Raw genomic sequence first — 18,822 nt, forward strand, 5'->3', positions numbered from 1 at the left:
GCTTCAGGTTTCTGTTTCTCAGATTGGGTTTCAGAATGGAACGTCCTCGGGGGCAGCTTAGTAACCTGGAGTCTTCGTACTCTTTCCGGCTGCCCAAAGTAGCTGCCTGCCTTCCCCTTTAAAAGGGGCTCCTCAGCTCTGGGCCTCTGCCCAGCCAGCCTGACAGAGATGGTCCAGCCTCGGCAAGGGCAAAGTCACTTAGGGGACAGGGCTGAGATGCACCATCACCCACCTTCGTCCCCTGTCAACGGTGACTGCACATCGGAAAAAGTCTGTTTGTTGTTGTTATTTGAGAAGGAAGCTGAGGTTTTCAGAGGTTAAGTGACTTGCCTGAGGTCACGCAGGGAGCCAGCTGGCTGCTATACGCAATGAGATTTGTGGCCCATGCCTCAAAGTAACACCAACACAATTGTCACAGCAATTCCCATGCCCTGCCATTCATGCCCAAACACACTTGACCTTGGCTGGGGACGGGGGTGGGGAGCAAAAGCAATTTTATGGCTTATAGAGGTCTTTTCCAAATGCATTTTGAGATCAATCACCGCTCTGCTTAATCACCTCTCTAGCTCCCACCTCCTACAAAGGAGGTGTCGTCTAGATCTGCACCGTCTGATAAGGTAGTCACTGGCCACATGTGCTAGGGAGCGCTTGAAACGTGGCCAGTCTGAATCAAGATGGGCTGTGAGTGTAAAATACACACTGGATTTCAAAGACTTGATGGGCAAAAAGAAATGGTAACAATCTCATTCATAATTTTATATTGATGGAAATATAAGTCTCTTGGTGGAAATGGTGATACTTCAGATGTGAACTATCAATGAAAATTAATTTCACCTGTTTCTCTTTACTTTTTTGGCTGTTGGAACCTTTAAAATTGCATCCGTGCATTGCAGTTGTGGCTGGTGTCATATCTGGATGGCGCTGCTTTAGAAAGTCCTGTGACTGAGAGGATGAGGTGGGGCCGAGAGTGGGGAGCCAGAAGAAGGAGACAGGATGGCTCTGCTGGGCAGACATCCCTTGCTCACCAGATATGTTTTTCAAGGGAGGCTGTATTGTAAGATAGGGAGCCAGGCAGCTCTGATCTCGGCAGCATTATCTACTGGCTATGTGACCTCCGGCCTCTTTTTCAGCCCTGAGCTTCAGTTTCCTCTTTTAAATGGGTCTATAACCCAGAGCCCACTGAGAGGGTCCTTAAGCGGATGAAAGGAGGCAGAGTGTGTATAGCACCCACTTCAGTACCTGGCACAGCCAGAGCTCGGTAAGTTCAGATAACAAATGTAAATGGGAAAGGTGTGAAAGGCAACCTAGAGACCAGGATACCGTGGTTTTGGATTAACAGCATTAGGGATCTACAGTCTGTGGATGTCCTGGATGGCCCCACTTCCCTCATCAGCCTCGCCTTGCTCACCTGGTCCATGGGTAGAAATGGGCAGGTTGGCGGTTGGTACATGCAGACGCGGTGGCCTCAGCAGTGGTTGGGCCCCTTGTCTTGTCCGCTAGGCTCTGCTCGATGGCCATCTGCACCAGTTCATCCTCGCTCAGGCTGCTGTACAGGCTGTACTCCTCCTGCCCAATGGTACACTGGCTGCCCCGAGTGCTGATCTGCGTGGCCATCCTCGTCCACCTCTCACCCTGGCCTCCAGAACAGACACCCAGTGGGGAGGAGGGAACAGCAAATCAGAAAACCCTGTGAGGAAACCAAAACCATCCTGGTCATGAACAGTTTTGCAGGATAGCTATGTTTACCCTCAGGGAAGGGTGTGCATTTCACTGACAGTAACACATTCATTTCTAAATTTATTCATTGGTCACATGACCCACCTAACCACCTATCCATCTATATATCCATCCATCCATCCACTCATCTATTCATTTACCCACCAGCCCATCTCACCATCCATCCATTTATGCATCCTCCCATACATCCATCTACCCACCGAGCTGTATACTATCTACCTTCCCATCCATCCACCCCTCTATACATATATTCAACTATCCAACCACCCACTCAACCACCCTCCATCTATCCTCCTATGCATCCATCTGTCTACTCATCTGACCATTTATCTGTCTATTCTCTCAGCACTACTCATCATTCATCCATCCATTCATCTTTCTATCCATCCAACCATCCATCCAACTGTCCTCCCATCCCTCCATTATCCTATCTGTCCACCCAGCCATCCATTTATTCATGCATCATCACATCCACCATACATCCATCTATCCAATCATCCACTCATCCATTGTTTATTTTTCCATTCCAGATAACCTATCTATCCATGTATTTATGCTCACTTGTTGAGCACCCACTCTGTGTCAGGCACTCTTCTAAGCACTGAGGATACAACGATGATTCCAACAGACAAAAATCCTTGCCCTCATGGAACTTACACAGGATTGCATACCAGTTACCAAGAGCATAGATCCTGGCATTTCTCCATTTCTTTGCACTGTGATGGGCCTGAGAATACCAGAGATGAATCAGACACAGACCCATTACTTCAAATCACATGATCTAGTTAAAATCAGTCATTAAAATAACGTCCCGTGTTAATTCCAGTGACTCTTTTCTTAAAAATGCCTCAAAGAGTAATAGACTCCAGTTGGGGGCCAATGCTTTAAGAATATGAAGTGGAATCAACTAAGCTTGATTTTCATTCTGGCTGGCTGACTCACACTGTGTGGGTCAATGGTTCTTGGTCCTGGCTGAACATTGAATCACATGGCCCTCTAAAAAATACCCCGAATACCAGTGCATTACTTTGATTTGTTCAGCAAATATTCACTCCCTTTCCCTAAAGGCAGATCTTTCCCCACCCTTCCCTGTTGATATGGGTCTCAATATGCATGACTTGCCCTGGCCTGTGAGGGCTGATGGACATGCGTCAAGGATACACATGACAAGTATGTACACTGGGGTTTGCTCTTGCTCCTCTGCCATCACCAAGAGAAGAGCTTCCCACTGGAGCTTGCTGCCCCTCAGCCTAGGCCCCAGAGAGAACACACCCGGGCACCTGAGCCCAACCTCCTCAGAGGAGCCTTCTCCTTCTTCAAGGCCCAGGGCAAGTGCCCCTCTTCTGGGAAGCCTACCCAGATCTTTCTGGGAAGAGGAACTTCTCCTGAGCTGTGGTCAGTAGTTCATGGGTGGACTTGACCCTGGATCCTCTTTCCAAGGCCAGCACCTTATGTGAGGAGGTCAAAGTTCACCGTATGGCTGGCCAAACAGCTCCATTTTCATAGGGTGTGGCAGATCCTGCGGATAGTCCCCTCAATGGCCATTTCCCCCATCTTCCCTGATAGCAGAACCTGGCTTTGTCTAGGCAACAGGGTGCCGTGTCCCATGGATGAGTCATGACTGCTTCAAGCCAGGTGGGACAATCTCACCGCCTCAGCTGGTGACAAGTCCAGGGGTGGGACTGTAGCCTAGTTTTATCCAAAGAGTTATAACAGAAAATCTGCTGGGGTGCTCCTATGGAAGACTTTCCTTTCTAATAAAAGACAGAGTAGTGAACAAAATGACTCCTTTCCCCAACCTCTGCTTAGTGCTTGGAGGACTTGACGCTTGGAGTGGCAGCAGCCATTTTGTGACCATGAGGGGGACAGTGAATGACAGGTTGATACAATGAGTTTGGCATAATGAATAATAGTTTTTCTGGGTCCTTCATTATGTTGCAGAACTGCTGAACCAATGCTGGGTCCGCCCACCCTAGCCTACTTGTTAGGTACTGAAGATCCTTGTGGTTTAGCCAATGTTAGTTGGGTTTTCTCTTATAGGCAGTCAAATCATCTTAACAGATGGCTCTCAGGCCTGGCTGAGAGTCTTGAAAACATGTCAAGGACCTGGTTCAGCCCCAGATCAATGAACTCAAAGCCTCAGGGCTGGGACCCAGGGAATGCAATGCTAGAGGCTTCTCTGGTGATGTTAGTGTGTGGCCAGAGTTGAGAACCCCTGCTCAATGAGATTAATATGTCAGGTGGCCAGTCTGTGGTCCACACTAGAGGAGGGGAAGGGTCATGACCTCACAATCATTTTATGCCCGATGCTTGGGGTGCTGTTATTTACAGCAGTAGCAGCAGTTTTATTTATTGTGAAAGGAGCCCAGGACAGGGAACCGAGGGACTTGGGTTTCTGTCCCAAGTCAGCCATGAGCGCCTCTCTTCCTCTCTTGTGTCTTCAGTTTTTCCATCTGTTAAATGGCAGGGTAGACTAGAGCCTGTCCTCTGGCCCTCGTATTGGCAGGAGGTACCTGTGCAGCTGAGTGGAGCCCCCATCTCCAGCTGGCCCAGGCCTGGCTTCCCACTCCTTTGCTGCTTCTCTGAGGCTGGGGTCCCTGCCAGGTCTGAGTTGGCCCAGGTCTGCCTTCAGTGGGGGGGAAGGGGCTCTGCCCAGTGAGGTATGACACCCTTCTCTTCTCTAAAGCTGGTTTGGCTTTACATACCCCACCACCTGGTTGCAAGGTAGGGGCTCCGTGCACATGGTGCTAAACTAGCAGGAAGTGCTGGTGCCCAGGACCTGGCCTGGCATCCTGGTGCCACCATCTAAAGGTGTCTGCTCAAAGCCAGGGCACAAGGGGGAAGAGCACTGCACTAAGAGTCATAGGCTGAGCTATAATTGCCCTGCTAATGCCAAAGTGCTTTGTGACCTCAGCTAAGTCCCTGTCCCACTCTGGGCCTCAGTTTTCTCATTGCAAAAGGAGGATTTGGGGCTGGAAGTTTTCCGCAGATTTTTCAGTTCTAAAGAGTCTGCAACTCAGCGAGACGTTTGGTTTGGCTCTGTGCTATTAAACCTCAAATTCTCTGTCCCTGGGGATCCCCTATGGCCATGTCGACAAGAAGATGTTAGTATTGGCCATGGGGGAACAGAAAACCCAGGGAGAGTGGAGGGATCTTGAGTCTGGAGGTCAGGACCCCTAAGTCTACTTTCAATTCTGCAACTTACTAGCTATATGACCTGGGGCAAGTCACTTCCCCTTTTCTGGGCCTCAGTTCCTTTATCAATAAAAATAGGAAGGAGATAAGCTACTTCGCTATGCTGTAGAAGCATATGTGAGCTAAGATGTGTAGGCAGCTTGTAAGGGGTAACATGATTATTTCATGGGGACCCCTCATCATCTCCAGGCAGCTACTGGCCCTGCAGCCTGGTATGGGCCAGAGACTCATAGACAGCACATGGCTGCAGTGGCCCTTCCCTGACCATGTGCCTTCCTGGAGGCGAAGGCAGCCAGGTAATGGTCACCCAGAATCACCAATCCCGAAGCTAATTCCAGACTCACCAGGCCCTTCCCAAGCCTCTCCCATGGGTTGACACCACTCAGAGACTTTACATTGGCCAATTATCCATGTCATTACCCTCACACAGCCCTGGAAGGTAGGAAGATTTTCACTGAATTAACTTAATTCCTCTACAGCCGCTCTCCTTCCAAAAGGACCCTGATGCTCATACGTTATTGGTCCCATTCTACAGATGAGGCAGGTAAGGTTTAGAGGGGGAGGGGAAGGGTTTATAGGAGGACAGACAGCTAGAAAGCTGGGATTTGAAGCCTGATCTTCCAACCTCAAATCCAATGCTCTTTCTGGCAATTTCAGGAACACTGACCCAAGCAACTGACACACACATGGGTTTGGAGCAGACCTGTCCTCATCCAGCTGCAGCCAGCTATCCTCCCAGCTGCCCAGCACCCCCTGGCCTATATCTGTGCCCTGGGCACCATACCAGCCTCTTTGCCTGCTGCATGGAGGGTACATGCAGAGGGAGGAGAAGGGCTTAACCTTGACAGGACCTTGAGAAGGTCTACTCCTTGGACTACCTGCTAGAGGCCTGTCTCCCTAGAAAGTCTGGAAACTTCTGAGGAGCAGGACTATGTCATACTTGTAACCCCAGGACCTAACCCAAGGCTAGGTACACAAAAGGTATTTAATAAATGCTAGATGGACAGGTGAATGAATGATAGGACCACAACAGTGCTCGAACCCTTGGAAGCACAGCTGTTATGGAGTTTACTTGAGAGAGAGGGACTCTGCCTCTGAGGAGGCAAATTTCCTACCCCACTGTGGACCAACATATCTCTTGCTTTTCCCACTGAGGTCCTCAGCCTTCAAGGGTTCTTGGGTAAGTTACCCACCTTTATGGGTAAAATGGATAAAATGCATAAAATGGAGATATTAGCAAGTGTTATTATGGGGTTGGTGGTAGAGTCAAAAGGGCTCATGTGTGTACAGGCTCAGCTGTGGGTCTGGCTGTTAGTAAGTGTGCAATGCACGGGCCGCTTCAGGACAGGAAACTCCCTGTCCCTGAACGGATGCAGTAGGCTGGTGACAACTGTCAGGGATGCTATGGCGGCGTCTCCTAGGGGACAGGAGGTGCTGCTCAGCCCTAGCACGAGGGGGAAGTTATGAAGCAGTGTGTGGATCCAGCCTGACTGAGTTCACATCCCAGCTTTGCTGGTTGTTAGCCAGGAGAGCCTCTGGAAGAGTAGTTTCTCCATCTGTAAAATGGACAAGGTCAGAGCACCTATCTCTTGGGAGAGGGCATTGATTCGGGTGATGCCTTGCCCCTCTTTGGACCTCAGTTTCCCCTTGTCATGAAGATGCTGCCCAGCTTGATTTCTGAGACCTCTGTCTGGGGGTTGGGCGGCCTTCTGGGCCTAAGTCTTGGAGGGAGGCCAGCAGCCTCAAGGGACACTCTGGGAGGCTGATTGGAATCAAAAATAGCCCTTTCCCAAGGAAATCAGGAGTCTAATAGGCCTTGCCCAGCCATCAGGGAGGCTTCTTGGTAGAGGGAGGGGCCAGTCCAAGGCCGGTGTGGAGCAAGGGAGGCCTGGCCCTGCAGGGCCTTCAGGAGTGCCTCTCCTGCCCTCTTTGCAGAACCCCAAACATTGGTTCTTGAGAAGCCCCAACTTTCCCCAGGTGACATCTGTAAAGTGGCTGTGACAGGGTTACTTAGGTTAATCCACGTAAATTACTCAGGCAAATCCACTCAGAGCAGTACCTGGTTCATTCACAGCCGGCTCTCTTCTAAGTTGGGCCTTAGTCTCCACATCTGTGAAATGGGAAAAGAGACATGGACCCTGGCAGGGTTATAGTGAGGACCAAAATTGCATTTAAAAAGTGGTCTTTTCCTCCTAGTACCTTCCCCTCTCTACCAACTCAGGTTTGCAGACAGCCAGGGTCTGCCCGGGAACTGGCGGTGGATGGGGTGGGTCTATGTGGTTGTTTGAGGGGCTGGGGTGGGAGGTGGTCACTCTCCAGATGTCTTAGCAGAAAACTGGGGGCTGGAGGAGACACAGCTGGGAAGGCGGGGCCAAGAAGGAGGCTGGCAGCCATCCTCCACCACACCAAGCTCCACCAGAGGCTTGGGTCGTGCCAGGGACTTGGGTCGGGCGTGTGAGGCTGCACAAGCCACTTAGCATCCTTGGCTGTGTTTGTGGATGGAGCTGCTCGTCAGCCTACCCTGCCCTGAAGGTGCCCTTCCAGAAACAGCTCCAGCATCTCCTCTACCAGGAAGCCTCCCTGATGGCTGAGAGTCCTCTGCTGCCTCCAAGGGCCCCCTTCACATTCTACTGCTTGGACTGCCTGCTATGGTCCTGTCTCTCTAGAAAGTCTAGAAACTTCTGAGGAGCAGGACTATGTCGCACTCATGTTGTAACCCCAGGAACTAACCCAAAGTCAGGTACACAATAGGTATTGAATAAATGCTGGACAGACGGGTGAATGAACGATAGGATCATGACAGTGCTTCAAGCCCTTGGAAGCACAGCTGTTATGGAGAAGTTTACTGCACAGTGGTAGACGGTGGCACGGCCCGAGTGCCCCACTGCCTATACTCAACCCTAGCTCTGCCACCTCCTGGCCACGTGATGTGAAGCAGGTTACTCGGTGCCTCACTTTGCTCATCTATAAAATGAAGATATTAATGGCACCCTGCCTATGGAGGTGTTGTCAGGTGAAATGAGGTGACAGGTATAAATGTGGAGCACCTGGCACACAGCTGGTGGCCCCTAAAAATCTGCTCGGGTTATTCCACAGGTCCCAAGATGCTGCGATTCTCTGCCGTGATCCCAGAAAGTGGGTGAAACAGCCTAAACCTGTTCCTGCTGGGAGGATGCTACCTGAAACTCGTGCCCAGCTGGCGGTTCTCTAGGAGGCTCCATCCAAGGGATTTGAATTCCCACAAGCTCTCCTCCATTTAACAAGATTGAGAGTGAAAGTGAAAATGAGCCCCAAGCCCAGCCTTCGCGTGACAGCTGTGGTCAAAACTGCCGCTGTGACTGTCAGCTCCCCGGGCTGTGCGCAGAGCCTGCCGGGTGGTCCCAAGGGTCAATCATGGGGCTGGAGCTTGGGGAGGAAGGGGATCTCCACGCCCTCCCCCGAAGCCAGCCTGGGTGCAGGATGGATTCTGCACACTCCTTTCAAATTCCCCACTCTCCAGGAACCCTCCTGTCCCCCTGCCCTCTCTGCTTACATCATCTGCTGCCCTAGACTTTGGAGGCTTGAATTTCTGCACGAGGTGACTGCCAACAAATGACAAGAGCAGCCATTTAGTGAGCACGTAATTCATTTAACGGTGCTGGACACAGAGCAAATGCTGCACGAGTATTTTGGTTAGGGTTCACTTGTACCTTTTAGGTTTAGCTCTTATGCAAAGCCTGTGGTTCGGATCCACGTGTCACCCTCAGGTCACTAAGTCCCACTGCAGCAGGTATGGGGAGAATCATAACCATAACACCTTCCCTTGCAGTGAATTTCTCTCTCATATTTGTCTTTAGTTTGAACCACATAATAAATCTATAAGGGTATTATAGTTCCTATTCTATAGATGAGGAAACTGAGGCACACTAAGGGAGAAAGTGACAAGGAAGAGACTAGAGGCTACATCTGATTTTACACCAAGTATTCATCCCACACAATGAATAGCAACCACCGGATGTTTTTCAAGATTTGAGTGAAGGCCAGAATCAAACTGAAGACTATGTGTGTGTGTGTGTGTGTGTTCATATTCAAAAACACTACATACACGCTATATGTATTATATATATTATATAATATACACACATAATAACATAATATATAAGTATATAATAGGTAATTATATATTTTTATATTAATAATATAATATATATTATATATATAATATACACACATATACATACTCTCTATAAATCTACTCCAAAAGCTTCACGGTCTCCCAAATATCACATGACCCATAGCTAAGGCAATCCTGAAACCTGGCTGCTTGGGCTAGCCTGGGGACACACGAGGAGTCGGGAACTGGGCTGTTCCTTGGCACCCAGGGCACTCGACCTCCTTCCTTGCAATGCTCTCTCCTTCTGCCAAAACTTATCTTTCTGATCTGCCTTTCCCCCCAGGATCCAGGGTGGTCCTAGGAAACCCAAGGAAACGCTTCCAGCTGGAGTGCTCGGGGGTGTAGGACATTGTTCTCTTCCGTTCCCGGGTCCTGTTGTTTTAAAACCTAATCAATAAAAATTAAGCTGGTGCCTGTGGGTCCTTGTCCTGTCTCCATCCAGGCCACTTTCACAGGTTGCCTCATTTTACTTTTTCAGTACTAGGGAGAAGAGTGGTCTTCCCACGGCGTGGATGAGGAGACTAAGTCCTGGAATGTATGTGGTACAGAGGTTGAAACCACGTCAGCCTGCGCCGTCTACATCAGGCCCTCTGACACATCATTAAGGGCATGGCAAGGAGTCAGTTGCTCTGTGACCCTAAACCTCATCCCTCTGGAGGCTTCATCTCTGCTCTGGCTAAGAAATGATCTGGCCTTGGTAAGGAAGGGGGAATGGAATCCCAGCCACCTTGCCCTTGACCCCTATGAGTGGCCAAGTCGTAGCCAGGGTGGGCCTTTGGCCATGGGGGCAGTGCTCTCAAGCCTCTGGCTGCCCTGGGGCCTGGTGTCTAGGGCCTCACAGCTGCTAGGAGTTTGAGCCTTTGCTCAGACCCACACCATCAGCTAAGGAAAGCACCCACAAAGGCCAAGCTTCCAGTTTACCCCCAGCCACCACCACCACTGGCTGCGTCATCTCAGACCTTTTGATGCTGATTTCAAGCTCCCGGCTTTCGGGTGCCAGGGCCTTGGGGCTTCCAAGGCTGGGCTGGGGCTGCTGGAGGTGATTCAAGAGGTGTGCTCAGGGCTGCAGGCCCCAGCTGACTCCACAAGACAGGGCTCTTCTCTTTGTATGGAGTAGGGGTGTGACTGCCCCTACATAACCCTGTAGGAGGTGACAACCAGGGATTTGAACCTGTCCAAAGCTGGCTCTGCTCCCACGCCAGCAGACACTCTGTGCCCATTGTATAGAGGAGGAGACTGAGGCTGCATCTGAAATGGAGCGCCTCTTGCTGATCCAAATCTTGGTGAATCTCTCCCGAAGAGTCTAAGACCCTAACGAAAAGTCTTGGTAATTTATTTACTTATTGATGTACATTGAGAATGCCACTCCAAAAAGAGAGCAAGAATGATGGTGAGAGGAAGAGAGGGAAGAAGGAAAAACACAGGAGAAACCTCCCTGTAGAAGGTTTTTTTAATGTGGAAAGTGCCCTGTTGCAATGATGAGCATCCATTCTGCACAGGACATGCCCACTACCTGCGGCAGTGCCCACACCACCAGCTAAGAAAAGCACCCACAAAGGTCAAGCTTCCAGTTTACTTCTTTGGGCCCCTGAGCTATTGAGTCTCCAGGCCCGTGGGTGACCTTCTTCTCCACCTCCTGAGTGAAGGGCCCTTCTGCTGCCTCCTGGCCCTGCCAGAGGCTGGCCCCTCCCCGCAACTGTGTGGCTCAGACACTCACAGCTCAGGACACAGGATTCCAGGCCCCTGACCCATATTCTGCCCAGGCTCTACCAATGCCAGGATCTGCCATCTGTGCCAGTGACCGAAGGTGGGGGTAACAGGGGTGGACGGGGCTGGTCAGTCCACCTCTGAGCCTCCCCAGCACCCCTGTCCTAGCACAGCCCACCTAGCCCTGTTCTGTCCTTTGGGCAGACAAAGACGGCGGACCCTCACCTTGGTTCCTTAGTGGCAGAAGACACAGGGGGTTCTGGAGGCTCTAACTCCAGGCAGCAGAGCGGGAAGGCTCAGGCAGGGCAGGGGGAATCCTCCATAGCCCCTCCTCACCTGCAGGGCTGGCTGGAAATCTTTTAAGTTAGATCTCACCCAAATCGGCGAGGTTCTTTTTCCTTTTTTATCCTCTCTCCTCTGAGTTCCCCTGACCCCGCCTCCATTTAAATCTTTCTCTTCTCTTTTCTCTGCTTTCCTCTCTCCTTTTTTACTCCTCTATGTCCCATTCTTTTTAAAAAACAGGTAGTTTAGGAATTTCAATTTACTTTTATTTCAGCACCACCTCCCCAAAAACATTCCTCCGAACCACAAAGCTCTTAATAACTTCATTTATATTCCTGGGCGTTAATTATTCCAAACAATGGTGCTAAGGAAAGAGAACCACAGACACAAGCCACTCCTGTGACAGCTGGCTCCTGTGGGCAGCCTGATCCTCTGCAGCGCAGAAATGGAAGGACGCTGGGCAGGCCCAGAGATATTTTTGTGCCTCCTTTGGGAAGGCTCTTTGGATCTAGCCTGTCCACAATATACGGGCACCTTATGATGCCTTGACTGTGCCAGAGACATTTCCCCTGGGTGCACGATGGTCCTGTTTACCACTGCCACAGTACCTTGAGAGGCCACAGGACGCTGGGGCTTTGAATGTGGACCTTGCAGACCAAAAGGTCAGATTCCTGACTCCAACACTTGCAGCCATCCAGCCTTAAGCAAGACTTTTAAGCTCTCATAACCTGTTTCCAGACCTGAAAATGGGAGTAACGATCACCTGTAACTCATGGTAGCCTTGACCGAAGTCAATGAGAGAAATCTGCACACAAGCTTGGGCCAGTGCTCAACAAAGGCTTGCTGGTATGGCCTGTGTTGTTGTTCACTGTGAGGTCACCATGTGTGGGTTAGACAGTGTCCCCCACCCCCGCCACCACAAGGCACTCATGACCCGGCCTGTTTGTGCAAGAACAGATGATGCAAACCAGCATGGCACCCAGCGGAGCTGCTGCCAGCTTCTTGGGGACGCTGTGCAGCACATGGGCCTGCCACCAGCTGTCAGGACCCGTCCAACTGTTTTGGAAGTGCCTTGAGCATCTGCCACTGGCTGCCTCATGGTGCTTCTGCCCAGGCAGAGGTCAGGGCTGTGGCGGGGGTGCTGGCCCCAGCTGGCTCTGCCTGCGTCCCTCTGAGCCCCCTCAAGCCCTCGCCTCACGAAACAAGCTTATCTTCAGAAGAGCATTCCTGTCCTGTGCAGGGGCTCAGCTTCTGCCCTGCTTCAGGCCTTCCTCATTTACCTGCCCTCCCTAGGAGTCACCAGCCTCCTTGCCTCCTCATTCCAGTGCATACCCCTGGCTTCCCGAAGAGCCACCGAAGCCAAATCTCACATCCTCCAAGGGGAATGGGCCACTGAAATGAAAATGATTCTCCACCTAGAGGCACCAGAAACCAAGTCATGTTTCTGGGCCTCCAACTCTGGGGCCTGAGATGTGAACACACGGGTGGGAGTGTAGGTGCCTGGCCGTGTCCCTTCATATCCCAGATGCTCAATGCATGTGGCTATGTGCATGCCGTCCTCTGCTCAAAAACTCTCAGAAAGTGTTCCAACTTCTTGCTTGGCCTGGAAGGATGTGCCTCTCCCTCTGGCCTCCCCTTCTAGCCTCACCCCCATTTTTCACATGCAGAACCCTTTGCCAGAGCCACATTTCACTTTCCACCATCACCCCAGGTCCCTTGACTTCCCTGCCTTTGCCCAAGCTGCTCCTCCACGCGGAGGTCTCTGTTTCCACCCTGAGGCATCCCACCCATCCTTTCAAAGGCCATGGCCTCCTTAAATGTGTCATGCATACGCGTGTGCACACACATGCATGGTATTCTTGCATCCCTGCATTCCACAGCTTTGTTGGATCTCACATAAATAACATTCCTCCATTTCCTCTCCTAATCCCCAAACAGTTGAAAGCAGAGCCCATGGCACCTTGGCTGCTATGGTCTCCCACAATACCGTGCATGCCTAGGCACTCTGCAACAGTTACATTAAATTAACTCCCACCCATGAAAACCTCTATCTGTGCGCCCGACCTGAAAGCATTTCTGAAAGTCACTTGTCTGACACAGATACTGCCCAAGACCTACAGACCCAACAATAGCATCATTGATAAGTCCTTTTGCATTTCCATTTTTAGAAGTGCACAGCAGAGTGATATTCTGAGCAAGAGTCCTCCAGAAGAATGGGTAAGTACATGTAAATTGCTGAGTCTCTGTTCATTGCATCCAAAACAAAAGTCACCAGCGTGCTGTATAACTCAAGAAAATACGAGAGAGAGGGAAAAGCAACATCACAGTTTGACTACAAGAGGTTTCCAGTAAGTACTGCAGCCGAAAATCCCCACCAGCCAAAGAATCTTTTGCAAGATCTGTATAAGAAAGTTGAAAGCATGCATTACCTGTTAGGCTCTGAAACAAGGGTACAATTCAGGGTAATACAAAGGATTTTCTTGAAAGTGTCTTAATTCAGAACATGCTCCCCGAGTTTTCCTTCTGCCCTGGCCCCAAGCTTCTGGCTGCTCTGCCAGGCAGTTCTGAAACGCTCTCCTTTGAAGCAGGGAGTTTATTTTGGGGCCACCGCATGACCAACGTTGACAAGCCAAACTATAAGATGTTATACATCTCAGATTTCCTGTTTGGAGGTTGCACTGAGGAAGCTGCAATCCTGCCTTCCGTTCCTCCGGGTGCATCGAATACAGACTCTCACTTCAGAGAGGATCCCGGAGCTTTGGCCCTCACGTGATATCATCATTTGTGATCCTTGACATGGAGGCCATATATGGGTATGTTTCTGGAACTACCCAGGGGAGAGCCAGACAGGAGAGAGATGCAGTGGGTCAGAGACAGAGGCAGGGAACGAGGACGAGGAGACGCATAGTTGGGAGACAAAGAGTGAGGAGCAAGGGAGGAGGAAGAAAGGGGAAGAGGAGAAGAAAAGGCAACAAAGGAGGGAAGGCAAGACAGCAGGAAGGAAGAGGATGGAGTGAAAGAGAAGGGAAGAAGGGGAGAGAGGAGATGAAGGAGTTGCTGTAAAAGGGCTTTGGAGAAATCAAGGTTTGGTGCTGAGCTTGTGGCAGCATTTGGGGATAGCAGGTGTCTGGCTGCTGGATACTGTGGGGTGGGGCTGGGGATACAAAGGGCCAGGGTACAAATGAGCCAACAAACAAACACACAGGCATGCGGGCAAGCCCTGGGCAGAGATATACAACAGAAGAGAGCCCTACCTCCTGGTCTAGGGAAGAACGTCCCATTTCTGGAATAGGTCAAATGTCAAAGACAACACATACACAGCCACATGCACTGAGCATCCGGGATGTGACAGGACATGGCCAGGCACCTACTCTCCCACCCGTGTGTTCACATCTCATGCCTCAGAGTTAGGGGTCCAGAAACATGACTTGGTCTGTTCCTCTAAGGGGAGAATCATTTTTGTTTCAGTGGCCCATTCCCCTTGGAGGATGTGGATTTATGATGGCCACAGCATGATTTCTCACCGATTCAAACTCAGGAAACCTCAGGATGCCTTTACACGCACTTCGAATATTCCACAAGGAAATACATCTCAGTATACAAGGTGCCACGGGGTTGAGTCAAGGTTCTGGAGGTCTGACTGGTGCTAAAGATGGGAAGGACACCAGTGGTCCCCAGGCAGTCCCCCAGCTTCCCTGGTACCTGCCAAATTGCTCATCACCCCAGCTGGGTCAGTCTTCCCAGGCCACTGTGGCTGGGTGGCCCCTCAAAGTTAGCTCAAGTTCAGCCCCTTCCAGACCCATGTGCTATGGAGGGAGTGTAGGAGAATGGCAGAGAAGGGGCTGTCAGATTCTTTTTACTTTTTGGAGACTCTGCTACCCAGTAGGCTGTTCCCCGAGAGACGTCTCTGTGGGACGGCTCCCCGAGGCCGGGCTGCTTTCCTGGGCTCCTTGCTGGAGGCAAAACACAGGTTCCTCTACTTCCTGCCCACCACCTGCCCCTTCCCAATCCGACCTGGAAGGTGGGCTGTGGCCAGGCAAGGCCCTTCCTAGGTTGCCCTCTGCCTCATGGGCATGCACACATGCACACACACACACACATACACACCCCAAACTCCATCCAAGATGTGTCTATTCCTTCCCTCCCCTTGAATATGGGGTGGCCTAGTGATTGACTTAACAATAGAATGCAGTGGAAATGATGTCCTGAGACTTCCAAGGCTAGGTCATGAGATGCTTTGTAGCTGCCATGTTGTGAGGAAGTCCAAGCAAGCAACACCCAGGGCCCCCAGAGCATCTAGCACCAGGCAGAGGGGTGAAGACACCCTCTTGGAGGTGGATCCTTCACCTGCAGCTGCCACAGCTAATGCCACGTGGAGCAGAGAAAAACCACCCACAACTTCCTGACCCATAAACCACAAGCTATGATAAAATGGTTGTTTCATGCCACTGGGGATTGAGGTAGTTTGATATGTAGTAATAATCAACCCAGACACTCACCAAATATTCACTGCGGTCTCAGCTGCATGCTCCTCAGCTCTCGTGTGCTACCCATGAACTTTTTTCTGACTTTCCACTTGTCTTTGTTTCCATTTAAAAGAAGAAAAACAGATTCAAACTAAATTTTTTTTTTACCTCACTGTTTACAAAAGAATGTAGTCCCAAGTCATTTCCCAGTTCTTGGGTTTATCAGACCAGAAGCTCCTTTTGGCTGAGATTCTGTCTTACAGGGGAATTGTGGTCCCTCTAACTGGAGGTACTCTTGGCTATCCTGGTGTTCAGAGCCCTCATTTACTAGTTCAGGCCCCAAGAGGTTCTGTGCCTTCTCTGAGATCACCTGGCAATTTGGGGGCAGAATAATTCACACATTGAAAGCCATGCCAGTGGGAACCATGCCCCATGGGATCAGACGCTGATGTCCTAAAGCACAGACACGCTCCTGACAAAGGCAGGGACAGCGTTCAAGCATCTGACTCGAGCCTGTGGAGGGCAGGCAGTGTGACCCAGAGGAAAGAGAACTGTGCTGGGATCTGGCCCTGGCTGCTCATTAGAATCATATTACACTTACCTATGCCTGCCCCACCCTAGAGATTCTGATTTAAATAATCTGTGTCGAGGCCCAAACAGGACCGATTTTTTAAAACTTTTTATTAAAGTTCAATATACCCACAAAAAAGTGCAACTTTCACATATGTACAGCCCAGTACATTTTCACAGACTGGACACACCCAACATCTGAATATTACAAGCACCTCAAGAGCTCCCACCACCCACCACCTCCTGCCAGGGGTGACCACTCTCCGGACTGCTAGCAGGACAGTTTCCTTTGAACTTCATGTGAATGAAATCATTGTGTCTCGTTTCATTTAACAACACATTGCGAGACCTGCCCATATTGTTTCATGGAGTTGTAGATGGTTATTTTAATTGCTGTGTAGTATTCCATGCTATGAATATATCACAATTTATTCATTCTACTGTTGATGGACATCTGGGTGGTTCCCAGTTTTGGGTGATGATGAAGAGTGTAGCTATGAACATTCTAGTACATGTCTTTTGGTAAATATTCATACTCCTTTCTCTTGGGTGGGGATCACTGGGTCAGAGTTTAGGTCTTCTTTCAACTTGAGTGAAACTGTCACATGGCTTTCCAAGGTTGTGTCAGTTTGCACTCCCATCAACCAGGCATAAGAGTTCCGGTCACTCTATATCCTTACCAACAATTGGTAGATTCCATCTTTTTTCTTTTTTTTTTGAGATGGAGTCCTGCTCTGTTGCCCAGGCTGAAGTGCAGTGGTGAGATCTCGACTCACTGCAACCTCCGCCTTTTGGATTCAAGCGATTCTCTTGCCTCGGCCTCCCAAGTAGCTAGGATTACAGGTGCCCACCACCACGCCCAGCTATTTTTTTTTGTATTTTTAGTAGAGATGGGGTTTCACCATGTTGGCCAGGCTGGTATCGAACTCCTGACCTCAGGTGATCTGCCCGCTTCAGCCTCCCAAAGTGCTGGGATTACAGACGCGAGCCACCGCACCCAGCCTCCATCTTTTTTCATATTATCTATTTTGATGGGCATCCGTGGCATCTTGTTGCAGTTTTAATCTGCACACCCCTGATGACAAATTACCGTGAGCATTTGAGCAGCCCTGGCCTCAGTGATCTCTGGAGCCTTTCCGGGGTCCCTAACTTTGCACAAGGTCCACCAGCTACCCCGGGAACAGCCCTCCAGGGAGGGTTTTTGTGGGGAAACAAAGGGAATAGAAGGAGAATAAAAATGCAGAGGCAGAAACTATGCAACTGATCAACCTGCAAGGGAGTGGGAAGAAGAATGTGGCCACCACAGGAAAGCCCCAGGACTCACACCTGGCACCAAGGTGGGTTTCACTCTCCCAAGCCTAACTAGAACCTGCCCTCCCTTACTCTACCCCCTCACCTGGCATTATCCTCCCTGCTGACCTATTCTATATTTATCTCCCATATGTGCATTGCCCGTTTCTTCCATCTAGAATACTTTGTCCTTCTGTTCACTGCTGTGTGTCGGTGTCTATAGCAGTGCCTGGCACATAAGAGATGCTCATTCCATAACTGTTGGACATGTGTGCCCACACTCAAGCCCACAGTCCCTGAGGCAGAATTGGGAAGGGCCTTGGTTCTGCCTGCCAGCCCGAGCCTGGCCGGTGGCTACAAAGACACACACACACTTTAGGTCTCTCCCTTCCAGACATCCCTCTCTGTTTATGTCAGCCTGAATGCCCAGGAATAAAGGGGTGCATGTATGTATTGGAGAGGCCATTTGCAGGGCCCTATACCTAGTCGGGTCTAGGGGGAACCAAGACCAGCACATGTTTCTGTGACAGTGACACCTCTTCCAGAAGGAGGGAAGGAGAGTGGAGGAGGAAGAGCCAGCCAAGAGCCCCCGGGAGCTGAGCTGTGAGTCAGCGCCAAGTCCTGGGCGGACTCCAGCCCAGCAATGGAACATCATCGCTAAAATAAGCACCCCTGCGGTCCTGGCGTCCTGGCTCCCAGCCCTGGCTGCCTCTTGCTATCAGTTTATTTTGGTTTCAAATAACCAAGCTGAAGATGGACAGACAAGAGTCTGATCCTCGCCCTGGGCGGTGTTCTGAAGGGGGATGGGCAGAGGGCAGACAGCAGGGCATGGGGGAGGCCAGACAAAGGCCCCAAGTCCTGGGAGGGAGGAAGGAGCATCCATGGAAGGGGAGGAGAGGATCCAGGGAAAGAGTGAGACGTCCTCTCTTCCTTCTTCAAAATGGGCCTTTGCTCTGGAGCAATCAGGAACCAGCTCCCAGCTTACCTGCCAGCTCAGAGGGCCAAGCCAGGTCCCAGGAAGAGAAGACAGTGTTCCCCATTTATCGAGAGCAGAGCAAGGGCAGAAGCCACATGCCTCGGATGGGAGAGAAGGGGCAGGGCAGCCTTCCAGCCTATGGCACTCTACCTGCAGGGGGACACCCACTAAGGTGAGGATCCATTATCCAGCAATGTCCCCTAGGGACCGGTGAAGGGCTGCCCGCAGTTGGCTCAGGGTGGCATTGGAGGCCTCCCCTCCTGTGTCTCCTGCTGTGCCCAGGCCCCACTCGGCCTAACCTGGCCCTGTTCTCTCCAACACCCACATGCATGTAGTGGGGGCACCAGTGGGATCTCATAAGCGTGTCACCCAAGTTAGCAGTTCTGAGGAGCAAAGTCCATTCCGGGACACTGTGCTGTTTGCAGCTGGCTGGGGGTTTCCTTCAG

The 18,822-nt window shown here is 50.7% G+C and overlaps 1 protein-coding gene across 1 annotated transcript in view; it reads right to left on the reverse strand.

Annotated features, from left to right (window-relative positions):
* The window catches only part of ASB2 (ankyrin repeat and SOCS box containing 2), a 42,334-nt gene extending 28,505 nt beyond the window's left edge, over positions 1 to 13,829 (reverse strand). Inside the window, exons 1-2 of the mRNA XM_003832806.4 lie at positions 13,504 to 13,829; positions 1,409 to 1,687 (exon numbers count right to left, since the gene is read on the reverse strand). Coding sequence (XP_003832854.2) covers positions 1,409 to 1,614 — 206 coding nt within the window. The 5' untranslated portion in view covers positions 1,615 to 1,687; positions 13,504 to 13,829. The remainder of the gene's footprint in view (positions 1 to 1,408; positions 1,688 to 13,503) is intronic.
* Positions 13,830 to 18,822: the final 4,993 nt, after the last annotated feature.

The sequence above is a fragment of the Pan paniscus genome, chromosome 15 (assembly GCF_029289425.2).
Source record: "Pan paniscus chromosome 15, NHGRI_mPanPan1-v2.0_pri, whole genome shotgun sequence".
In the NCBI taxonomy this organism is placed as follows: Eukaryota; Metazoa; Chordata; class Mammalia; order Primates; family Hominidae; genus Pan; species Pan paniscus.